Source organism: Enoplosus armatus, chromosome 15 (genome assembly GCF_043641665.1).
Source record: "Enoplosus armatus isolate fEnoArm2 chromosome 15, fEnoArm2.hap1, whole genome shotgun sequence".
Lineage (NCBI taxonomy): Eukaryota > Metazoa > Chordata > Actinopteri > Centrarchiformes > Enoplosidae > Enoplosus > Enoplosus armatus.
This window is the reverse complement of record NC_092194.1, coordinates 4,209,801-4,236,055: the sequence shown is the minus strand read 5'-3', so window position 1 is coordinate 4,236,055 and position 26,255 is coordinate 4,209,801. Positions and strand designations below refer to the sequence as shown.

Sequence of the window (26,255 nt, the reverse complement as noted above, 5' to 3'; positions counted from 1 at the left end):
CTAATTAGCACTGAACACACGAGTATGACCTGTGCTGATGGGAATGTCATTAGGTTTGCAGGTATTCAGTCACAAACCAAAGTACTGGAAAAGCTGAACTTTTGACCTGATGGTGGAGCTAGATGAAAAGTCAGGTGATCATCAAAGTTAATACAGTTCATCCTCAGGGGGCCGTGAATGGCTGTACCAAATTTCATGCCAAGTCATCCAATAGTTGTTCAGACATTTTACTCAAAACCACATCCACACTTCCAAAGTGTGAACCTCATGGTGGCACTAGAGGAAAAGTCTGGGGATCACCAAAACCATTAGAATTCAGACTCTGGGGAATGTCTGTACAAAGTTTCATGGCAACCCATATTTCAGTCAGGACCAAAGTTCTGGACCGACTGATCCACCAACGCTGCCATACCTAGAGCCATGCCATCCATGATCAAGCCATGATACCTAAGCTTTAGGAAACTGTGACTGAATGACTACCACACAATTATAATGCTACACGTGATAGATTTTAGCATTACGCTGCTGGCTGGTGGTCTGACTTCATACTGCTATGTAGTCAAGTTTCAGGAGGAACTCATGATGAAGGTTCAAAATATGAAGGACAAAATATGAAGGACAGTGGATGTTAATGTGTGATTTCTTCATCGCAGAGGGAACAACTATCATTTTTACTCCTCCGCAACAACAATGAGAAGAATGATGCGATGTCTGTTAACCTCACCTACTCAACGAAACACGTATGCCGGCGTTGGGATGTGTCAGAGACTACTTTTCTAAGGACCTAAATTCAGCCCATGTTGTTGAAGTTTGTGCTAGTTGTAGGTCGAAGTCAGTAAAGGTCACAGAATAGTTAATGAATCCTCCTTAGAGCTCCCAACAGAGTCCATGAAATATATCGCTCTAACAGACTTCAGCAACAGGAGATGAAAATACTACACAGTTATTATAATGCACAACACGGTAAAGCCTGTCATTTGAAATTAAATGGATAGAAGTGACTCAACGGCCAGAATAAGTATTTCATGCCAGCGTTCTGCTTACAAATGTCCCCTCTACAGAATGAAACGAGATTTAGGATTGCTGCGTCTTAATGACTGACTTTTCTTCAATGATGCTTAAGTCCATAACATCCAGAAATGTCCTCCTCCGTGCCAGGTCAGGGTTGATTTAGACATCTGTTCCATTTGGCGTCTGTACGCTGGGAACACTCCACTTGGTGCCCTGAGCCATTTAACACTTGCTCAATATCTTAAAATGAAACTGTCTGTGTAGATTGCCTTGGAAAGGTGCCTGCAACAGAAAACCGGTGTGTGTTGAGGGGATGCTGCTCGCGGAAAGGCCTACGGCAAGAGATTAGAGGTGGAATGTGATGAAGCTTAGTACTGTCAGATAGGGCCTTGTCTTGGCAGGTTGAATGTTCTGTTAGTTGATGAGCTGTGTTCTTTTGTTTTTCTACTTCTACTTTTTTTGCCATTGGGCATTCTCTTTGGGCTAACAATGTATGACCTCCAACAGCCTTCAGAAGACCCACAGAACCCACTACAGATAACCATCAAATTACCTCCAAATAAATCTGGCAGGTGGATGAACTGCCGAGTGCCTCCTTTTATCTTAATTGCCTTATAAAAGGGAGTATCTTGTATCAAAAATGACTTTTTAGTTCTAATATTTTAATCCAGGCCCACAGGCAGACAGTAAAATCCACACTGAAGTTAATAAAACAAAAACAAAGAATGAATAAAAAAGAGGTTATATTGAGTTGTGAAGAAAACATGGCCAGCCTAGAGATGGCAATATGGTATCATTTATGGATTGTAGTGAACGTGGTGGCCCTTGTAGATGCTCAACAAAGCGTTTGAATTTCCATTTATGAATATAATGGATAGCAGGCAGCTAAACAACACAAACTTTCTAATGATTCCAAACAATAAGAGAATTGATTTTTCCAGACTGGGATGTTTCATAACGGCGAATACATTGTAGTGTAGTGAAGGTGACGCACCAGTCCAGTATAGTAGATCTGTATCCGTTCTGATACTAACCTCATTAAACATATTATACAATTTAAACATCACAGTTTGTGTTCTCATTGAGATTTGTGTGAGTCTAAAAGAAAAAGAATAGAATTACTGCATATTGCTGATGTTCTTGAATTATGTTGTAAAATTACCTACTCAAAGAAAGCACTTTCACAAATTGAGGAATGCAGACTTTGATAGGTAGCTTGTGCACTGAATCTAATGAATTGTTATATTGTAATTATGTTAACATTTGTGCAGCAGACTTTATAACTTTTTCTGTTCCAGAAGGCCTATTTGATTTTATTTCCTCAGGGCGCTCTGCCTACCCCTTGACCCCCTTTTATTTGAATTTCTTCAAATGCCAGTGAAGCATAACCTACTGCTAGTACAATGGAGTTGGTGAAGGTGGACACTCATTCCTTTGGTAGAAATAATATCTGATGTGCAAATGTTGAACACACGTTTGATCAGTGTCATGGAGAAACGCAGTCATCTAAAGGCAGAGGGGGAACAGCGCTCTCTCTCTTTTTAGGCCTCTTAACCAATATCTTTACAATGCACTGATGTGAGCAAAATAACAGACGTTATGTCCAACATTTTGGCATTCCAGTCATTTGATACGGAAACAAAATCTCCACCAGTGAAAGTACCTTTATGCCAGCCCGGGGCAAAACCGCACCCAATAACCAGCTTAATCCAGCAGGTCTTTCAATCTTATGAACAGGCACACTTTGAATAACAACAGGGATCCAATTACGTAGCCACACACACTGACTGAAACAAATGCAGGTTGTGATTGCAGTAACGTCACTTCAGCACCAGTGAGAGGCCACCATCAGAGCAGTTTCAGTGTCAACCCTGTGTGGTCAGCTGCAAAACACAGTGTATAGTTTCTACTAAAATATTGAATTCATAAAAGACTGAACACGTCAGCTTCAGCTGCAGGCTCCTGCTTTATGCTTTAAGATTAGACAGAACAGTTTGCCAACCACCAACAGGCAGCACAGACACCATACTACAGTTTCAAATCCAGGAGATTTTAGGGGAATCCTAGCGCATTAAGCTTTTTTGTCTTAGCCAATATGGGAAAAGTAGCCTACATATATAGCTCTCCAGCTATATGCTACATTTCTGTATATTTACATGAGCTCACACAGTCTTTTCCATGACATGGCACCCATGCCCAAAAGCCATTTAGTAGGGAGGAAAACTACAGTAGTTGGCTATGTAATGACTCTCAGGAGACTGGATGGATGGCGCCACCGGCCAATCAAATCAACCCAAGGCATGAATAGAAATAAAAGTACTAAGACTTTCACTTTCCCATTTTTCCATCCAACAGTCCATAGATAGAACATTTAAAAAACAATTCCATAATCTTAATTATACATTGATCAGAAGAGACAAAATATACAGTTTAAAAAAATTGGATTCAATTTTCCAGTTTTCTATTATTGACTTTCTGTATGGAAAGTTCAAGTTCAACAAGTGTTACGCAGACCGGTTTGAGCTGTTCCTTCTTTGAGCCTTCCTTTTGGTGCATGTGGGCCCTTCTGTTAGTCAAACTTTGGATTTGTTTTCTGAATGCACTTACTATGTTTTTGAATATCTAATTCCAAACGTTTCTTTGTCACATCAATATGAAGTAAAAGAAACACGGAAAAATATGTATATTAAACTTAATTAAAAAAGGACCTTCAATTGGAGCTGTGGGCTGAAAGCTGCCTGGTGTAACTTCAACATGAAAGCTTTTAGTGTCTAAAGCCAGAGGCCTCTAACAGCAAGCGTTAATATTAATTAGCAGCGTAAAAGTTAACTTGGAAGTTTGCTCCTGCTACTGAAATCCTAAGTAGAACATCACTAAAGAGCCGATCCAGTATGGATACCTGCAGGAGGTAAACGGTGAAAACACATAGTGTACATAGATCTTATGATCTTCTTACAGGATGTGTTTTTGTGTGTCAGAGGAAAATCGCACTTTGAAATCGCGACAAGGATAAACGCACTACTTCTAACATTTTGTACACCTGTTTGACATTATTCAGTCTGCACACGTGCGCATCTACGGATTGATGAGCGCTGGCAGAGCTGATGAGTCTTTACAAGACTGATGGGAAACAGTGAAATCAGTTCTCCTCTATCGCTCATCCTTATGGGCCACTGCGTCACCGCATGACATCCCTCAAGCCGTATAAGAAATTCTCGGCAATTTTGACACTCTTTTGATCTCATAAGCACACCCTCACATTGTTGTGACAGTGTGGGGGCTTTATTTTTGTTGGATATGAATATATTTTTTATATCAGCCTGTGCTTGTTACCCAATAACAAAGACTCCAGGGATGAGTTTATTTCATTCGTGCAGTCAGAGCAAAATTGAAAACTCAATTAAAGGCTTATGCTGGAGATGTTCTGCGTATTAAAAGGCGAGTCTCAGTACCACGCTATGATACTGCATGGCTTTTTTTTTTTTTTCCTCTACAAAACCACATCACCCATCCATCCATATGTCTAACGCTCTGTCCACTCCACCAGCTTTCTCCAAACCCATTTCCCTCATTGCCTCCACAGGGCCGTGTGTGATTGATGGGCCTGGGGACACCCTCACGCTGCAGTGTACCTAATCGCAAAGTATAGACTCGCCGTAACGCTCCATTAAGGGCCTGCAGCAGCAAGGTGGAATGGTTAGGGAAATGGGCCGGGGAAAGGGAAGGTCACCGGTTCAAATTCCCACGGGGTTCGCCGCTGCCTTGTCTCAGCTACATGTCCAGTTGGAAAGACGAAATGTGACAGTTTGCAGGGTAATACATGCAGCACAAACACGAACACGCTCTTCAGTGGACAAACATTGCTACAAGTGTGAGGGCAAGTGTGACCTTCTGCCTCGCCACAGTACTAAAGACAGTCAAAGTCAAATCTGCCATTCACACAATCTGGTAATGAGCTCGTCAGTCATCACAGAAGTCTCTGTTTACTTCCAGGATGAGGAACTGTATGAGGTTAAGCGTGCCATTGACGGGTCTGCTGTCTTGAATATTCACCTTCCCCCGTGCGGCCATGCCACAACCAGGAGGCAGGATTCTAACTTCCTGTCAAGAGGATGAGCTCCAGAGATAGGCATATAACCACACAAGTCACTTTAGGGGCAACAAATTGGATTGCTTGTTGGCCCTGTGACTGATGAGTTAATTAAAGTGGATGGGTATAGAGGAAAGAAGTCAGACACTGCTCCATTTATTTATCCTTTATTGACTATATCTCTTCCCTCTTCACTGGCTTGAGTAATCGCTGCCTTTCTGCTCAAGAAAACAAGCAAGAGGGAGGAAATGGACATTGTTGAATTTCATTGTCAGATTCAGAAGATCACAAGGAGAGCTGATTAAGACTAAATCTATGTACGTCATTTAGATTAATTCAAATCAGCTGACACCAAGTGGGGAATATAATGACTTCTGACTGTTACTACTGTGTATCTCAAGACGGACGTGCTCCAAAGACAACAAGCAATAACGCACCACAAGGAAATTAAATTAATTATTTGAATGTTTCTCTGTCTCACTGATTTGAGAAACCTCAGAATGAATCTTTTATTTACAAAAGTCTACAGGAAACAGTTTGCAGTTATGCAACTGTCCCACTCAGAAATACAGAACATTTTGTGTCCACAGACTTCAATCTGGAGAAAACGTCCGACCTTTGGGACCAAATGAAATACAGTTAATCATGCCCAAGTTTGGATCAGGCTTTGTGTTAACCCCACCCCAAAAGTCTGACAATAGAGGACACAGTAGCAGTAATTAACACACTTCGAGTGCAGGGGCCTAGAACTAATAAAGCAAACAACCGTCTTTGCCAGGGACCGAGTGTGAGAGCCTTAATCGAGCGCCCTGGCTTCATGTTCTGTGCCAGGTAGGAAGGAATGTAATTCGAGCCCAGGTTTGTGACAGGTGCTGGGGTGGGTGGGTGGGTGGGTAGGGGTGGTGAGGCCGCACGGTGAACGTGCCGAGACGGATTAGGGCTTAGTTTGGAATTGGATGTCTGTGGTGGATGTTGTGCTGGAGAACCCACCCTGGATTTGAATGAGCAACAGCAACCGTCTGTCTGTACAGTGACGGGACAGACAGTTAGACCAAGAACCACAGGACAATCACTAACACTTCAGTGGGGACGGATATTGATTTGTTTGTGTGTGAGTTTGAGTTGCGTGTAAGTTTTTCTTTGTTTTGTTCTTTTATCAGAGGCTTTTCCTCTGTTGCTCCCTGGGGACGATTCAGGGAACAACGTTAAGGCCAGGATTTAGTTTTAAGGTTATGATTAGGATCGAGTCTAGGTTAAAGCAGGAGATTATACATAGAAGTTATACAGTGTTGAGGGTTAGGGAAAGAAATGTGACATTTATGGGAGCTTCCCTCTCCTTTAGTGCCCATCTCTTCCTCTTTCACACTGACTCACGTATTTACATATTTGACAACCAAATCCAGATAACGTAATGGGGGAGTCAGGTGCTGCTGATGTGTTATCAGGTTGCCAGGGTCGGCCAGCTGTGGGTCTGCAGCTCTGACCAAACATCCCATTTGAACTGAATTTGAAGGATTGGAGCTGGACCTTCCTGTTGAACGACGTTCGTCATTCATCCGGAGCTAAATATTGACAGAGCATAAAAGCAATTTCAAAGAGAGACTCTGCCTCAATAAAAGTTGAGGAGATTCAATTTGCTGGACCGTGTGCGTCTCTCTGAATTCAAAAAGAGGCCGTGGGGAATGAACACCTATTTTAAGATGCTCCGTATGGCTCTATAGAAAAATACAAGGTAAAGCCCACTTGAATGCCTTCTGGCTTGCAGCGTAACAAGAAAACTGAAATGGAGTGCACGTTGAATATGTTGTGCACAATGCTGCCCCATCTGAGTAGTAGGTGAACAATTGTTTGCATGAGAAAATATGCCCAACAACAACAACAAAAAACACATGTTCTGTAACTATAAATGAAACGTAACTGTAACTGTCTCATCAACATATTTACTGAAGATGTCTGCTCAAACGTGTTGTGTAAAAATACCAACATGGACAACGTTGATGTGAATAAACAGGGCAGTGCTGTGCTAGAACACAATTACAAATACGTTATTCCAAATCTAGTTTCAGAAAAATAGGTTCGTAAGGACAAAGCCATGTAAGCTACATTATACGGATGCGAGGCTGCTGACAATTGTTCATTTAGTCCCTGCAGATCAGCTACTGGTGGATCATTCCTCTTGGTCATGCTTTACTTTTTTATCCCTCTTCATGCGAGTTCAGCAGACTCTTAACACAGTCTGGTAAACAAGTCGGGTAGCTTTTACAGAAGCCTGAAACGAAACTACGCTTGTCTAGAAATACATCTAGATACTTCCATACATGTACAGTACAACAATATGTTCCATTAAAACAGCATCTGGTACGACATTCTGCAACTCTCTGCCTACCATACATCTGTCTGTGAAAGGAAACAAGGATTTTATCCATATTTCCTCAGTAATGCACACTTGAAATGCCCAAGGGTGGCGGTGCTCCCGCATCTCGCTCAGAGGAAATTGAATCAGTTATATTAATCAAATTTCAGGAGCTTTCGAGGTTGACAGAGGAGGATATTATTTCAGTCTACGCATTTCATTGCACAACATGGCGTAATGAAGTTAAAAATCACAGAATGTGGCCATGCAGTTTCCAGTTTGACATGTTTGGAACTGCTTTGGGAACTCAGTCACTCTACAGACATGTGAGACACATTTAGTCCACATGAATCTTACAGAAACTGTGATGGGAAAACACAAGAGAAGAAAACAAAAGAGTTGTTGGGACAACTTGACATTTGAACTTTTTTCCCGAACTAATATTTGTCATTGCAGGTGAATGTAGAGATTGTTTTATAGTCAACATTGGCACAATATTCAACTGATGATGTGAAACAGAAAAAATCAAGCAACTGTGCATTTTTGAAGCTGTAACTAGTGAATTTTATCACTTGATAAAACACTTCTCTTTTAGTATTATTGAACTTAAACCACTTTTTAACAGGTTAGTTCACTGATTCCTACAAAATGTTCCATTTTGCCATTGCTCTACAATGATTTCTGACAGGGGCGCCATAGACGCGTCGACTTACCCATGGTGCAGTTGGTGGTGAAGTGGGGCTCGATGGTGGCCGTGTCGTCCTGTGGAATCCGCTGATCGTAGCTGGCTGAGACCCGAAAGGGCGATCCTCCGTGGGTCCCCAGGGTGAGGTGGACCACTGCCCAGCTGCCGAGGAGAGAAAGCAGGAGTAGGGTCAGTGCAAGGAGCAGACACCACGGCTGACAGAAAAACCCACATCCGCTGCGGGGGTCGGGGGTTAAGGTAGCTCTGGCCTGCTCTGCCTGAGCTCCCAAAGCCTCAGAGGAGGGACTGTCCAGGGCTTCAGCAGAAGCTGACATGGGGGCCTCCTCATTCCCTTCCATTTTGGGAGGGTCCCTGTCTTCCTTTGTCTGTTGCATGGCCCCCCCTTTGAGCCCACCCCAGACTATCTGGGTCTAGTGGAGATTTAGCTGTGGCCAGGTGCGAGATGGTGCCTCGCTTGAGAGCTTACGGCAGGAGTGGAGTCAGACTACAATTGTAAGCCACTGTTACAGCAGGTGTGTGGTCGAGAGACAACAACACAGTCAGGTCAACTTCTCGTGTGCTGGCGAGCTGCAGTCCTGCAGTGAATGCTGTCCTCCCTCTGCCAGCGGCTGGCTTTGTATAGTTCAACTGTCCCTAATTTTATTAAGCAAATTGTGCTGATTTGTCTTTGGCTCTGAGCTCATCAACAATCTCCCTCCCTCCCTCTCCCCCTCTCCCCTCCCCCGTCTCTCTTGCCCATCCCTTCATTTATACATACAAGTCATGACACCACGTATAATGAATGCACTGTAAATACCTACTTCCCTAATGAGAAAGTCAATTTGTGAATGCCATACCTTGCACACACACACACACACACACACACACACACACACACACACACACACACACACACACACACTCAATAACAGACTTTGTGCTTGAATGCAAGCATCATCACAGTAACACATGCATCATTGCACACCGCAAAAGAACTTTGTTTTGTCATTTTAGACTTGCCACTTTTTGGCATCATCATCATCATCATCATCATCATGTTTTTGCACCACTTTTTTCCCTGAACCAGTCCAGTTTGCACAGACGTTCAGATGCTCAGCTCAGATGTAAAATAGAACAATTTTGGCAGTTTGAGGTCCCAGTCCTACATCACGATGCTCCCGCTCAACAGACGCTGTCTTCTTACTATACCATCGTTACTTAAATTACTATAAATGTATTGAACTGTGAATAACAAAAAACATATTTCCACAGTATAAAACATTCTGCACAACTGAGTCGACAAAACAATTGGCACATGTCAAGGTTTTTATTGGTGGAGCGGGCTTAGCCGATGTTTTTTTACCCATGTTATTTGGCGTAAAATCAGGAAAAGGACTAAAAAAAAGTTCACATTGAATCAAAATGACAATGTGTAATGTAAAAAGATTTGATCACAGCAACAAACCCACGGATAAATAATAGAGTACTCTGCATCTGCACATAGGTTTCTAGCCTCTAATGAACTCATTGTTTTGCTTTTACCTTGACTGCATGGTTTCAGTCTCACTGCTCTAAATAATCCTGCTTCTTGCAGATGTTTTCAGATAAACCCACTGCCCAGCACCAATGCAAGATAAAGATAGACAAAGTTAGTACCTAAACTGGGTATAGTGGGAAGCTGAACATCAGGCAGCTAGATCCCATTTGGTTTCTTAGGAGTTCGTGGAGACAAAACTGGTATTAAAAGAAGAGTGAATATTGGACTTAAATTCATGAGGTGGGCAAAAACATGACACCAGTCTGTGATAATGTTTCTGTCTGACAATTGTTTGCTAACATGTTAACAACAACATTTTAATGCAAAACTAGGGCTGTGTGTCTGAGCTCGTTTTGTAGTTTCTGCCCCCTAGTGGCCGAAAATCTAAAAATGCCATAAGGATGTTTTATTTTTTTTTTTTCTTATACTTTACTGTCCTTTTACTGGCACGTACATCTCGTTATTTCTTCTTATTGAGATGAGTTTTGAGACATTTTCAATAAGCTTAACTAAGATGTATTTGTTGTAAACACCGGAGGATGTAGTGGAGTATCATCCTCTGAGTGGTTCACATTGTGTTTAGAATTTGAAATGTTCTGACAAATAACAATCACCCAATCAGGTGATTTTACCAGCCAGAAGACTTTCTGTGGCCGTGCTGTAAATCCAGAATGTACTGAAAACTGAACCTCGCCTGTATAAACTGGAAACATTCATCACAATAGGAATGTAGGAGTCAGAGACACTGTATTCATTTTTGCGTTCAATATCCAAAAGAGCTCCCTCCCCTGACAAGATACACACATTTCTTCCTCTCCCAGAAGTGACATATTAAGACCACCGAATTGGAACAACTTCACAAATGTTTAAAGGTTTTCACCAGCCGCCCACCGTCGGTGATGATGTTGTTCTCACAGATCTCTGCAGGTCTCTCTGCCTTTACATCATGACAAGTGTGCTGGGAATTAGGAAAGTGTCGGCGGCCCTGTTTATTTTGGGGTTTATTTTGTGCTTTGTTTGGGTAGAATTGCGCTAGTAAGAGTACAGCAAACATAAATGCACACACACGCACACACCACACACACACACACACACACACACACACACACAAGCCCGCACTACACAAACAGGCTCTGAGCTTTTCTGATTTCCCCAATGTCTGTGCTCTGACTCAACAGGCTTTGCATTACTACCTTTGCCGGCTTCCCATCTTCTTTTTATTTTTCACGTTGCCTTTCCTCTGTCCTCCCTCCTTTCACCGCTCTCACCTCTTTCCAGCTAACCCTTTTCACTAAACCCTCCATGCCCCCCCCCCCCCCCCCCCTCTCTCTGGCCAGACACTGCTCAGAGTGTGAAGTGATGTCACAGCACCACAGCACACCGTTAGAGAGCGGCTTGTCGGCGCGGGACCTGCTCCCTGCCATATCCCATAATAGAAAGGAAATGAAGCCCTAGATGAGGGCTGCCACTGTCTCCTTGATAACCTTGAAATGATTTGCCGACTGAGTCATGTACATATGGTGTCGCTGGATTCACCGCCGGCTCGGCTGAGGGCCACATTTAGAAACGGCCTTCCTGTTGAATGAGTGCTCAGCGTGATGATGATGAGACTGTAATTGCACAGGAATGTTTGCCTCCTTGTGCATAAGCATATGCACCGCCACACCACGTACTCCTCAACCTAGATAAACGGGGGCTGAAAGTGCTCTATATTTAAACGCGCAACACACAAGGAATCAGCAAAATCCATCATTTGAGAGGAGCAAAAGCGTAAACAAAGGAACTTCATTATGCTCAATGCACTGGTAATGAAATGGACAGAGCTGTGCGTCGTCCAATCTTAAGCGATCAACGTAGCCCTGATCTCTATCTCCTCACAGTGTACAATTGTGCTCAAGACTGCTGGATTATTTTCATGTCTTATCACACTTCGTCCGCGCCGGCGCTCGCAGGGCTGATTAACTGAGCAGCGGATCAGAGCAGAGCTGCCAGAGCACATCACTCAAACGCTTAAACCTAATTAGTGGTATACCGCGCACGGCACAGTGCTCCTAAATATAAATAATTAAAATGAAATGAATGATAAAGACTCCTCATGTGGGAATTAGGTATACATGACTAATCCGAATGCGGATGCTAATAATTCTCATTATGGTCCTTTGTGTCCTGATGGCCTGTTGGTTATTTAAAATCACCTGACCTTTGTTCAGACTGCTGTTTTGCCGAAAAGCCTCTCCCATGATGAGGATGTTTTTGTTTTTTTCCACCATGGAAAAATAAAAACAAAACAGCTCAGGCCAACTAATCTTTGCTGCCAATTGACAATTCTCATTTCATAATGCTATTCATTTATGCTCCCCTAGTGCTCTGCTCTGGCTAATGTAGCTCTTTTCATTTGGTGTGTGTGTGTGTGTGTGTGTGTGTGTTTGTTAGTGAGGATGTAGGATGCTTCTGTCCTAACCACATCAAGGCTTATTTGTCTTGTGGGTTCTGGTTTGCATTAGTTGTGAGTCTCCATCCATCAGGGCAAACAATACGTGAAGAAGTGTGTTGCACATTCTTTTCAAAGTGGTAATGTTTCCCTAACGCCAGGTTGGACACACTGGGCGAAGCTGGAGGAGACTGGATGACTTATATTAGAACTGCCCCTATGTATGTGCTCATGTGTGTGTTTTTTGACATCTTGCAAGCTTTCTTTTCCTCGCATCCTCGGGTTAGAGTTAAGGTATGAATGATGCTTTGTTTATGGCTAGGGGAGGAACGGAATTGTGTTAAAGTAAAAATAATATGAGAGACGAGATGTATAAAAACATCTATGAAATGATTTGTAGGTTGGCAAAAATGAAAACATTTAAAAAGCATTGATCGCGTTAGACCAGCGGCGACGGTTTTGCCTTGTGAACTTGTTTTCCAGTGCTGGGGGTGTTACCACCAAAATGGTGAAGAGGCATGTGAGCTTAAGACAGGAACTGGGTCTTTGTCTTTTTAATTTAGCAATTTTAGTAGAAAATGCATTTGAGGCTTTAGAGTAAATGTTCAACACATCACCTGAGTTTCATTTTAAAGGCTCTGCACACCGGTGGTACACCAACGCTGGCGATTTCACTTATTTTGGCCGACTAACCCTCTTTTCAGGTCCGTGTGGGCATGTACAGACAGTTTGACTGACATCTTCTTGACTTTTCTGTTAGCTTTGTTGCGACTATTTAGGGTGGGGCGCTGTCAGCAGGAGCCGGAGTCTCATTAGCCAAAATAGTTCAAAACACCTTTGGAGGTGCGAAGGTGCGAGGCATTTCATTTAATAAAGTCACCCCCTTCCAAAATAAATGTTGTGTTTATGTGAAAAACCGACGTGGAGCTGGAAGACGACGCTGAGGACGTCACATAAGCGTGTTCATTGTGTGTTCACTGGCCCCGCTTCAGTGATTTCTATCACATGTTTTCTGAGTTGGTTAGTTTTTCCGTCACTGCCCGGTTAACAATTACTGACGGCAAATTGAATCAGAAGATGGATATTATGAAGAAAAAAGAAATGGAAACAGAAGATTTAAGCTAAATTCGGCCTTGAGGGGGCACTGTGGCACATAAAGCACACCGTGGAGTGGAGCCAGTACCTGCAGTCAGCACTGCAGGCAACAGATGGCCAAAGGCTACCGCAGTTTAGGTTGTGTTTTGGTTAAATTGCTTATTCCTGTTGATTCCACAGCTGACATCGTGCCTCTTAAATTCACCTGTAATTTGATTAAGTTTCACATCTTCTTGGGGATTCACGCTCCATAAAAGCTATAGATGATACCACAAAGATATTAAACATGGTGAGACAGAACTGCAAGTGTGACTTTCTGTCAGCAATTATTAAAAAAACAAAACAAATTTGTGAAATGCCAAAGCCAATCAGTTTGAGATGTGGCTGTGTGACTGTGCCAAAAAACGATCAAATTGCTAATAGACATGTTCTTGAATCTGTTTTGGGTCACATAGCTGAAGGAAGTACAGAATCTGTCTCCTTGTCTCTTCCAAATGGCCCAAAATACATAACCTATCATGAGTATGGCATCAACAAAACAAACAAAGCCATTTAACTCCATTTAAGTGCGTGAGATGGAAAAGGTTTTCAGTTTTGCCCAGAGTCCAAGTAACCTGTTGAATGCATCTGCAGTATAACTTAAAGGCGGGGAGGATAGAAATGGAAACTGCTTTACATGGTAATGGAATTTTTACCCCCTAAGAGACTTCGCCATAGGTTTCGATCATGCCGGCTGTTTTAAATCGAAGTGGGCTTTTTCATGGGCGAAAGATGAAATTGATTGAAAACGACGTAGTGAACGACTAGGTCCGCATAGAGGCAGCAGGGGTTAAGGAGTTAGGAGGGTGGGTGGGGGCGCTGACGTGATTGCTGCTGGATCAGGATCTCTACTTAAGCCACATTGATTTTTACTGTCAAGTGGCACAGTGCACAACAGGCGTAAGCCAATATGTCAAGAGACGCGCAGATTAGATTGAACGGCCTGACGTGGCCCGGCTGAATGAGTGCCACTTCCCCAAACTAAACAGGACACATTTGAATGCTATCTGTTGTACGCCACAATGCAGCTGGAGTGATAGGGTGGGTGAGGTAAGCTGGGGATGCAGGGTTGACTTGTATCGGGGACGTGTTTTTTTTGTTGTTGGCAGAATTCAGTGTTTGTTCAGCCAAAGTGGATTAAATAAGCTTCAGAGATATTTTCCTCCCACCGGCCCAAACTTCGGAAGAACCACTATACACCACATTCACAGAAAACTACATCGTCTGGTCTCATCACACATTTGCCTCCCAGACAATGAATAACAAAACAATTTCATTATGGCAGTTTGTGAACACTGCAAACTGGGGAAGAGTGGTTTGGCCGACAGTAATCGTGAGGCTTTTACACGATTTTGGTGACTAAAACTTTGGAATGCACTCAAGGCGAGCATTAGCAGCTATCTTGCATTTCTGTGCTGAGAAAATTATTCGGTGACTGAAAAATGAACAATCTGCCATGAGCAAATTACAGAGGATGAAAGCAACCCCAACCAAATAAACAAACACCGGTGGAAAAACCCCCAGAAAAACACACGGTGCAAGTCCAACAGGGATTCATGTCAGTGTGGCAATTGCACATGCCCTGAAACTATACACACAGAGACTGCAAAGCCAAGTTCAGCATGAACCCAGACGAGGAGGGTAATCACCAGCGGTGATGGGGCAACACGTCCCCTCCTATATATCAACTCGGGAAGACACGTAGTTCCAGCAGATGGCTATTTGAGCTCATCTTCACTGGAGGCACATACTGTATGTATTTACCGACAGGCCTAATGCTAAGTGTGTTACTGTTGTTGTTGTTGATAACAACGCATGTTTTGCACATGGGCTGTATAATGATCTGGATTTCATTCACTTGCCTTTCGTACGCCAGGTCTGTTGCCGACTCGCCAACCAAACTATGCGAACCTGCTGAGTGAACTGACCCGGTTATCCGCCATAAAGCTGGCGACCGCAGCACAGACACGCTCACTGGTGGCAAGGTACCGATCACCCTAACTCCTGTCTGTTTACACAGAGCCTAGCTGAACAAAAAAAGAAAAATGGGGGAAAAGTGCAGTGTCCAGATGTGCAAAAAGCTGATATTGACACAGACGCAAGACTGTAACTGCTGCCAAAGGTGCATCTACAAAATACTGACTTGGAGGGGGTGAATACCTATAAGTATTTAGTGTATAAAACAAGTGTTTTGTATTTAGATCACTTTGTAGAGATCTGTTTTCACCAGACCATAAACGGTCTATATTCTGTTGATCGGTGTCACATGCAATCTACTGTGACTCATTGATGTAGGACAGTAAAACGTGTATACAGGCCCGAGAGTGAGGAGAGCACTGAGACAAAGCACCGAGCACCCTTTCCCATGTCACTATTATTAATAATATTACTATTGACGGAAGTAAGACCTGCACAGTGCAGAAAGAACACAACATTACCGATTGCATATTTTCATCTGCATTTCTGAGACACCTCACACAAAGTGTCTGGCGTGTTACGTAGCAACGGGGTGAAAGCATCCTCTCGCAGCATGTCATGACATTGAAAACTTCAATCCGAGTCTGAAATCAAAACTGAATAAAATTCCACTGCAAAAGATCAGAGGTCAAACCGATATTACATTGGCTCAGATCAGAAGCTATGAAAGAATTTATTCGAGAAATTAAGAAAGGCGAAGGCTATGCCAAGACTGATGGAAACCGATAACTTAGATGTCTTAGTATTGGATGTAGATAATGGCAATGCATCAAAAGACTGACAGGTCTACAATAAAACCCCCATTTTTTTGGTTTTTGCGAGGAGATTTTGCTAATGTCTTGAGTTTCAGATCCCCTGCTCATTGCTTGACAAAGTCCTGTAATGAGATGAGGTCTTTGGCGTCTACCGTTGGACATGCCATTATGTATTAACTGTTGGAGCATATTACAACGGGTAGGGGGTTCAGATGAAGCACTGACACAACTTTGGGAGTTAAATGAAATGAGCCCATACCATTAAAAAAAACCCCAGTAACTTTTTTGTAAGAAGGTGTTTTCTTTCCAATATAAATAATGACAAAAAAGGCTGTGCATCAGTGACCACACAGACATAATAGTGCACATGGGGTCCCAGGAAATTAATCAGAACTGTAATGATTTCAGTGTTATGAAGAGGAGGGGCAGTGGAGCGGAAGAGTCCAAAAAAAAAAAAGCTAGTGGAACAGGATCCTGAATCTCATTTTTCACTGCTGATTGGCTGGTCGCTTCAGTTGACTCTCCGTCTGCACCGCTGACATCACTCGCTGTTTGCGGGCTTCAGTTAGCGACTTAAAAGAGGTTTAGAGAAAAAAAAAGAGGCAGCATTTAATCCTGCCACTAAGACAGAGGAACCTCAAGAACCAGGGGCAGTCTGGCCATCTGGAGGAGGGAGTTTTAACGTTGGCCCATCGATGTGTGGGCCGCCAACACTGATACAAACCCCCCCCCCCCCCCCCCCCCCCCCCCCAAAAAAAACAAATGTCACACTCTGTCTGATTCTGCATTAGACCTGCCAGCTGGCTTCGGACAAGCCTGTGTGTGTGTGTGTGTGTGTGTGTGTGTGTGTGTGTGTGTGGTGCAGCTATAAATTCAACAGATCTTATGAATGCATCCCCCTCTCACTAACTTTGCTTTGGTACATTTTGAGTTCACACACGCCAAGGTTGATTTAGATGTCACATTGTTTTACATGTGTCCATATTTGGGTCGTGGGTGTCTGTGGCTCTCTCTCTCTATCTAGCTCTGTGATTGGCCGGCTTGGGTCAGTTTCCCGAGCTTTATTGTTTTTTCATCTCAAAGAGATAACATGAAGTTATTTATCCTGTAACCCCTGTTCTCTGATAACGTGTGTCAGTAGAGGCCTCTGTATCATTATGCAGCCGACCGTCAAGGCAGAGCCCCTCATAAAAAAAAAAAGGGAAGGCAGTGTCACTCATCATTGAAGATAAGCCCACCTCTTCCTCATGGTATGCAAAGTGGGTGCTTCTGGTGTGACACCCCACTCATGTTATCAGAGAACAGGGGTTACAGGATAGCTAACCCTAAGTTCTCTAAAACAGTCCTTTCAGTGTCTCACATGGGGGGGCCATACTGACAACTCTATTGCTCGATAGGCTTATCTGAGCGACTGGCTGTCAACCCAAGGAGGTTCACTTTTTCCCCAAAGAGTCCACACTCAGGACAGTACGCCAGGGAGGGCGCGCTGACGTACAATTTAAAAAAAACTTTACAAAAGACAGACGTGACGCCCAGCACAGGGGGAACCACGTGGCTCCATCATGACAAGGGCATCACGGCGGCCTTGAATGATTCCACTGTTTCTCATTATGAGACACCCAAAATGACAAAAACCCAGATCACATGATTGACGGTCAGTTGCTGGAACCCGCGGGGACAACATGAGACATGAAGCGTGGACGATGCCACAGCTATGGTGGTTGAATAGAAAAATACAGTAGATTGCAGTAATTGGCTTGAATAATGAGTGGTGACAAACCACAGGGGGGTAAAAAGTGACGACAAAAAAAACACACTTTACTTACAGTTGAAAGCAGCGGCCCAGATGACTCAACATTTTCCACCTCTGCTGGCGCTGTTAGTCACAGCGACTTACACTGAGTGCAGCGTTGGCATAGTCACACATCACCAGCTCGCAAACAGCCAGTGCAGTGCACGCATCGGACAAAACCACAGAGCTCAGATAACACATGCGACAAACAACCCTGTCTCCACTACAATCATCATGTATGATGGAGAAGCACAGCGCGTCGACAGCCATCCCAGCCGTTTCTAGTGCTGTTCATCACCGTGGCTGCTTACTGTCGCTGTCTTTTTCCCCTTTGTCATCTAATTTCATTTCCTATGGTTTCCTCCATTATCTATGCCGCAATCTGTTGTATTGCTTCACACTCTGTCATGCTCAGTCTCTCCCGTTGACTCTTTGAGTCTGTGTTATCCCCCTGCGCCGCCACTGTTCTGAATAATTCAGAGGTTACGACTCTACAGTTGCAGTGCCGTCTAATGATATTGTGCTGATTGAAATATCAGTTGCAGTTGTGAGGTGGGAGATTTCAGGGCTGGGGGCTTCAAGGAACCATGGAAACACGTTAAACGTGCTTGCATAGAGGAATGGAAACAGAAGCTCGCCCTAACTCCTCTTCACACAAGAAATAGAGAGTGCCATTTTGTTCAAATATAACTTGGGTATAGTAAGTCTCCACATTACTCTGATATACCATCTATCAAACCTGCTATTAATGTAGTTTCTGCTGCCCATCCTCCGAGCCAGCTCTGATCCTCAACTCATCTGTGTTTTCTTCCTGTCAGCGTCAAATTAAACTGCATGTCCAATTTAATAAGGCTTCTGCTCTACCTTACGTGGCACATAAAGCATGGGAGACCACTATACATTACTAATTTCGGTGATGAAAGCTTTGCCTCAGACGAAAACTACCATGCTATTACAAAGATGAAAGGCGGGGTGGGGTGGGGGGGGGGGGGGGATCACATGGGTCCTTGCACTTTTTAATTATGACCCCAATTCAATTACTTTGCAACCTCATACTTCTCCAGAGCCACAGGAAATTGCCCCAGTCGAGTGACAGCACTTGATGATTAAAACATGTTCACTTTGTGACATAAAAATACTGCTTTTAGAGCTCGGAGCTCACAGACACACATGCATGATGTCTCAATAACAAAACAAGAGGCGGCTCAGCAAAGCTTTCAACATTCTACTGACAACTTTTTGAGAAATATTTCTTTGCAGGGAAGGAAGTCAGGAAAGTAGACACTTCAGCAGTGTTTGAATTGTCTTCTCTTCTTGATGTAGACGAGCCGTGGAGGCCCAACAGGCCTCTAATCACCCTGTAGAGCCCTGAAGATCAATGCTAAGATGCTTGCAGCCACAAGGGCCTGATGTTAGCAGTGTTGCAAGCTGACACTGAGGAAAACAAAGACCCATGTGGGACAAGACCAAGACACAGTAAAGACCAAGAGAACGCTAAGCCTAGATCGAGGCCCCTCAAAACTTGTAATTCAAAGTTACTGGAGGTCAGTGGCTCGACAAAAACATTTTCTTTTTAGAGGGCTGGGGAGGTTAAATGATCTTCTAATTTGCTAGAAAAATAGCAAAGATTAAACACTTTCTTTATTGCTGTCAAATGAAAAAACAGATGGGATGGGCCAGGTGACCCCCAAATCTTCACAAATTCAGTATGTCTGTTGATGTTAGTCTCCATTAAATGTATTAACCAGAATTCAGGTCATATACTGACTGTGTATAAAATATCTTAACGCATTTAATTAGAAAGAAGACAAAGGGAAAGGCTGAACGCTTTCAGCTATACGGTGGTAACTGCACTGCTTTTCTATGCACAGTATGTTCTTGTGTTCTTTATACTGAGGATAAAAGTCTTCTGCTTCACTTCAAATGTTTAACTGTGCATTAAAAGGGAATCTGTAAGTGATATTTACTTGAAGACCATAGGCCCGGGGTTGTGTAAAAGGAATGTTTTCCATGTTTAAATAGGAAGCACAAGGGAATGAGTATTTGGCCGAGAGCTTGGAAAGCAGAAATCAATGTGAATGCGATATGACTTGCTTTTAGTGAGGAAAGCTGGCTAAACTTAATATTAGCAGTAGTAGAGTACTAGTGAATCCTCAAGGGTTAAAAAAATGATGTATTTCTTTCATGTAACATAGAGTAGCCTGAGTTGACTTCTAGTTTCATCCACAACAAAAGTAAAAAGACCTCATGCTTCATCCGAAAGGCATAAACATCTTAGTGTGCTTCAAAGAGGCTACGACCTTAGCTTAAGGTAATGTGTTTGTTTGAACGTTTCCACATTGTGTGACATGGCATGAAAAAACTTAATTTCTCAGTTCATTTCTTCCATTACTGAATGAAGTTTACGTGATGTGGACGTCCGACTGCTCTTGGAAGAAGAATGTCCTCTATCCTCACGGCAGCCACGTCCTAAAGCATACCCGGCTTTATCGCCTATTTTACTCTAAATGGGACCATAATTTACAAAATGCTGTAATGAAGAAGACTTGAAACTAGTGATTGAGACTTCTTTTTGCGATCAGTGAAATCGCCCCCCTGCTGGCCGTTAGAAAGAATGCAGGTTTAAGGCACATAATGGTTTCACTTTTCAGACCCGGAAGTTGGTGGTTGGGTGAGACGTTGGTAATAGGCTGCAAAGTGATGGTGACAGCATGGAGGATGTACGACATGGACGTGTCATGAAAGCTGACAAATCAATTCAACATTTAGGATCTGTGTAGCTGTTTTGAAGCTGTTATGCACAGATGAAGAACATGTTTTCAGTGCTATTGTTGTTATTGCTATATATTGTTGTATGAGTTCATGCAACAGCAATGCTTTCTGGTTTGTCAGAATGTCTATGCAACCCTTCTAACCCTGTCACCTTGCTACTGGCACCACACCATCTTCATCTACAGAGAGCGTCAGACTTTTGCTGTTTAGTAAGAATCTCTAGTTACATTTAGGTAAAAAAAGAAAAGAAAAATCACCCTTCAAGATAATTGGCATCCATTAAAAAATGTGTTGAAAAAAGATTTCAAAGCAACAAAAGCAAGAAACATATCTAAGAAGGAGACAAAATGGTATTTATGAGTGTTGGAGCCTTGGATTGTTTGTCCCACAAGCTGCAATCATGCAGAACAAATGCCTGGTCAAATCTCTCCTTGCTCCTGTGAGTTTAACTTCTGTATATTTTCTGCACAAAACCCTATTAATGTTTACATTTTTCATCAGATAATGGCCGAACAGTTCCACCACTTTATGCATTTCGTATAAAAAAAAAAAAGAAATACAAAAACATTAATCACAGTGAGTAGTAAAGGCGGACTCCCAGCACTCAACTATTTTGCAGTTGTTAATAAATAACAGTAATTTAGAGCTCAAATTTTGTGCTGCACAAAGTAAAATGAGCCAGTGAAGCAACGCACTCCAGCCTGTGAGCGTTCGAGCTTGCCATGACAGAGAGCGTCTATTTAATTCGGACAGCGCGGTGCAATTTTAGTGTCCAAAAATGTGCTTGCACCACTGCCTACACAGATTACATTTTAAGTCTATGCTATTTGGACTTCTCTAGTTGGCAGAAGTAAATACACATCCGCTGCTTCAAAATCCCATGAATCATTAATGTATGAAATGTCTGTCTATTTCAAAATTCGGCAACCGTTCGACAGTTTACATGCACATTACAAAGTGCCTTTATGTGGCCCAGCCAATAATGCTCGTAAACAGCGTCTGTACTGAGTTACATCTTGTGTCATGGGTTATTCTACTGTCATCCAAACTGTCTCGTAGAATGGATAAGGCCCAATCTTTTGGTTGATTAAATCTCTGCAGCCAATCTGGAGGCACCAGGAGCAGTATGTTTGTTCCAATTATAGCCTCTAATTTGAGGGATGCGCTGCATATTACCACAACAGTGCCTAATTATGCTCACCTCATGTGGGTACCATGATTCAATTTTGTGCAACTAGGGGCTGCTGCCTGATGACGCATACAACAACTGCATGAGTCCTCTCCCTCTTTGCAACACATTTCCCCCAAAACATGGAGCCTGAAGTATATTTCAGACATTATATTCGCTCCGGCCTTGTTGCTCCTCGCAGCATACAGTAAAGCTCAGCACAGTGTCACCAAACTCCACCCCAGGGAAACTAAGAACCCAGAACCTGTAGCTGGATGCTGGCTGGAGCAATGACCAATAAAGGTGGTGGAGAATGGAGTCACATAGGAATTACAATTCTTATCTTATCTTCGTTTCGTCTCACTAAAAAGGCCATATTAACAAAACTGTGCTATAAACACACATTGCAATCATGGTGTAGAAGCTGCTAAGCGCAAAACTTTGGATCTTGACAGATGTTTGATCTTGATGATCTTGATGACATTTGTCACCATCAGGTCAGATGATTAACTTTAAGATATATTATCTCAAAGTATGCAGACTGAGCAGTGAGGCAGCAGCATAGGCACGGAAGGAGTGTGTCCCTGACATCTTAAACTTTTTGCCTTGAATTGCTCAAACAGTAGCCCAGTCTACTAAAGTTGTTGCCTACAGCAAAAAGTAAGGGTATGGGTGGTCAGTTGGCATACAAAGGATTCCACGGTATTTGTTCCGTTTCTGCCAAAAGTCAACGTTGGCTTGACAATGTTTTAGTAGCCTTCTTAACCGAGCTGTACCCGTCAATTATAGACATTGCCAATGAATGTAATGCAGGTTTTTGCCGAACGATCCAAAGTCAACATTCTGCTCGGTGAGATGGTTGTCACATTTTTGTGTGCACGCAGGCACAGCCCAAAAATCTAATTTATCAAATCACTTCCAGATAACCAAACAAAATAATTATTCAGACAAACACGATATATTATTATCTATTATTCAGCAGCAAAGTTAGTTGTAACTGCACATATGATTATTCTGTGCATCTTTATCTCCCAAATTAAAACTGTTGGTGCACATCACTGCACACAGAAAATGTGTTGACAGGGCTCCAGAAATGTGAATTCATTTAAAAAAAAAAAAAATGCGCCACGTATTTAGTTTTTGAGAACACGCACTTCTATGCACACTGGTTTCAACTTGGGAGAAGCTACAGGAGTACAAAACTGGCAGTACAGCATGCAGTTCCATTAATTTCACTCTGCAAAAGTATTGTCTGGAAAGAATTCCTACCCAAATAATGACACTTGGGAATCATGTTTCTACCATAGTAGATTTAAAACGAAGGAAAAACACAGAAGATTTGAATGAAATAGGGTGCATTACGGATTTTCTCAAAGCAAGCTCATTACATGTGTTGTTCATTGTATGTATAGTTTTTTTTTTTTTCAATTCTGAAGCCAACTGTGTGGAATAAACAGACTGGGGATTTTTTTTTTTATTTCATTACCTTCCTCCAGAAGGTTCTGTGTGGTAAAACAAATTTAATTACTGACTTCAGTGGGATTGTTCAGTCCCATGGACGTGTTTTGGTATGTGCCGAGTGGAGTTCCACAACAACATTGCTCAGCCTCATTTCCATCACAGAGGTGAGGGGATAGAGAAAGCAATTGATTTTCTAAAGTAAGGGGTGAAACAGTTCTACCAGTCCTTGAAGAAATTAAGTGACATAAAGTTTGTAAAATGCACAAAGTCATCGTTATAACGGTAATTGCAGTTGAGAGGATGAGCGAGCAAAAGGCAATGTGTGCTTGCTGCCATACCTGTAAGCAGTGACGGTGCTAATTTCTCAGAGAGATCTGGCAGAGAGCTGCAGAAGAGCAGTTAAAACATGCTGGATCACTTTTTTTTTTTTTTGCACGTCTGACATAAACACTCCTGTAAATAGCAATCATGAACGCCACCTCTGCTGTGTTCCATCAAATCAGCCTGTGTGCCTGCGCCTCTTTCATTCAAACAGAATGAAACCTCTGTCATTCAAATGCAATGAAACTGGGCCAGGGTGACTGACGTGCAGCGCGGTAAAAAAGAAAAACCTTGTTGTAAATAGGCAGCGAGAAGACTTTTCCATGAAAACTTTATGTAACTAGGAGGAAGATGAAACAAATAACAACTCTACTTTGCCGTAGCCTTTGTCATTACAAACAATGGCTTCGCAGTTTTCTGTCTCTCTAATTTGCCTAGTCTCTTTGCAAGACTGAAGGGAATCTAAGTTTAACCCCTGCATCTCAGAAAGGCCAAAATGCAGACCTTGTTGTCTTTTTTTCATCATTAAAGCGTGCGAAGTGTGTGTCTGCATACACGCGTGCACATGATTTGTGATGACTGCGTGGAATTTAATGATGAGAAATATAAACCTCTTCTGTGGCTTTAAAGGTTTAAAAACATTTCCTCTCCAAAAAAGAAAGGCCAATTCATCACCCCCCCCCCCCCCCCCCCCTTTTGAAATACCTCACTCTTTTTGAGACAGACTTGTGTAGATCTAGGAGGTGATGTTGGCAAAAGAATTGCTAATGCAAGAAAGAAAAGAAGCCGGAGCTGGTTGCTGAAATGTCTCCATTATTAAAATGCACAGGAGAGATAGTGGTCTAACCTTCCTGCTGAGTGCAAAACGGATCCCGCAAAGTTTTAATTACTTCTTTCAGGTGCTGAAATTGTGTTTGTTGGGCACTTCCTCAAACTTTTTCACCCTTTCTGATTCGTCTACCCACTTCTGTTTCAAAAAGTACATCCTGGCACAAAAAAGCAGGAATGAGTCACATTCATCATATGCATACTTGGTATCTATATGTCTGTATTTGGTTCACATAGTTGTACAATGTAACAAAAACCTTTCTTTTATAAATCTTTCTTCCGAGTCCGAGTCTCCAAACATTATGGAAATGCAATACTATGTCACCGGAGGGTCCCTTTAATGACACACAGGGAGTCCAACATATTTCTTAAAAGTATGAACCACTTTTATAGAACAAATACTCCATATAATCAAATATCATGTCAATAAAGAACCACGTCTCTTTCTTGTCATGGTATTCAGAACTGTCTTTGGCTGAGGTCCTGGCACAAGCTGCAGCTCAATAGACTTCATGGTTAAATAACTTGGTGGGCACCAGATAACACATGGCTCTCCTCAGGGGCTGCTCCCCATGCTGGGCTGTTTTACATTCAACCCCAGTGCCGAGGGAACACTCAAGCATAGTTTAGCGGGAAGGACGTGATGCCCATAAAACATGCTCTCTCCCAGAGAAGATTTATCATCAGCTCCCCTCTCTGCTGCCGCTGCTGCCTGCAGTAGATTACATGTCAAAAGTGGCACGGCGAGCAGATATTTCAGCCAATAAGCATGGGAGGGGGGGGGGGGGGGGGGGGGAAGGGCCTCCACCCATCTCGAGAGTGACATTGCATGGTCTCGCTGAGAGAAGGGCTCAGGCTGACCCCTTGATCCTATTGTTCTTAAGAGTGATGGCGGACCATAAACGTGCCTGACATCATTGAGGTGAAATGTAGCACAGTGGAGGCAAAACAGATTACAGGCCGGAGGGATGAAATACTCACAGACTGAGCACATGACCGCAGAGATGGTTTCCATCTCGTTGCATAGTTGCACCGAGGTAACGAGCCAATGGCTAAAAAAGAAATCTGAATGTCATACAAATCATGGCAGACATTGATTTAATGGAAAACCCTTTCGCTCACTATAAATATTCAGATTGGGGATGTAGACTATTTGCTCGTGATTAAAAGAAGAAAAAAAGAAAAAAATCTGCGCAAATGTATTTCCTCAAAGACAGAACGTATCAATTAACCTGAGTCCGGCAGACACATGGAAAGGCACTGAACCATGTCAAGACTGCAGCTAAGCCCCTCTTTGGCCTGGATCAACAGAAAGCCTCTCGCACGCCAACTTCAATATCGACTCAGCACAAGTGTCTCTTCAAGGCTGGCCCATTAGCCATTACAATTAAAAGATCGCCTCGCTTTATCAACGCTCGGGCAAGCAGTGGACCCATCATCTGATGTAACGTCGCATGTGCTGTTGCATGTGAAAAAAACACTTGGGGGACATCCGATTCAAAAACATTCAGTAAAGAGCCGTCAACACATTAAACATTCTCACTGCAACTTTATCTCATTGCTGATGCTTGTCTTCCATGCTTTGGTGTGTGAAAGGATGTTTCAGTTACAGCTTAATTGTTGGAAACCTAATGACAAACAGCACTGCAGGGGCACATAATGAACTCCACGCACCAGCAGCAGCTCCCGCCTTGCGAGGTTTCTGAAATGATAAAGTCCAGGTGCAGAGCCCACAGAGCTTTAGTTAGCGCTGCTTTTGGGAGCTAGTGACAGGGCTGCAGTTGTTTACTCTGCAGCTCCTGTGGAATTCTTTTTTTGGCTTGTCACTTACCATCAAAGGGAGAGGGCTCCTTGCACAAATGATCTCTGAGAAACCAGTGCTGACTCATGCTTTTGATGTGTAGTGACAAGGCTGCAGTTACAGTATTTCTTCTGCTCCC

General features: G+C 42.8%; 1 protein-coding gene across 1 annotated transcript in view; it reads right to left on the bottom strand.

The window, feature by feature from the left end:
- Positions 1-26,255, bottom strand: part of alk (ALK receptor tyrosine kinase) — a 280,490-nt gene that overhangs the window by 55,742 nt on the left and 198,493 nt on the right. The window contains exon 5 of the mRNA XM_070920558.1: positions 8,168-8,301. Coding sequence (XP_070776659.1) covers positions 8,168-8,301 — 134 coding nt within the window. The remainder of the gene's footprint in view (positions 1-8,167; positions 8,302-26,255) is intronic.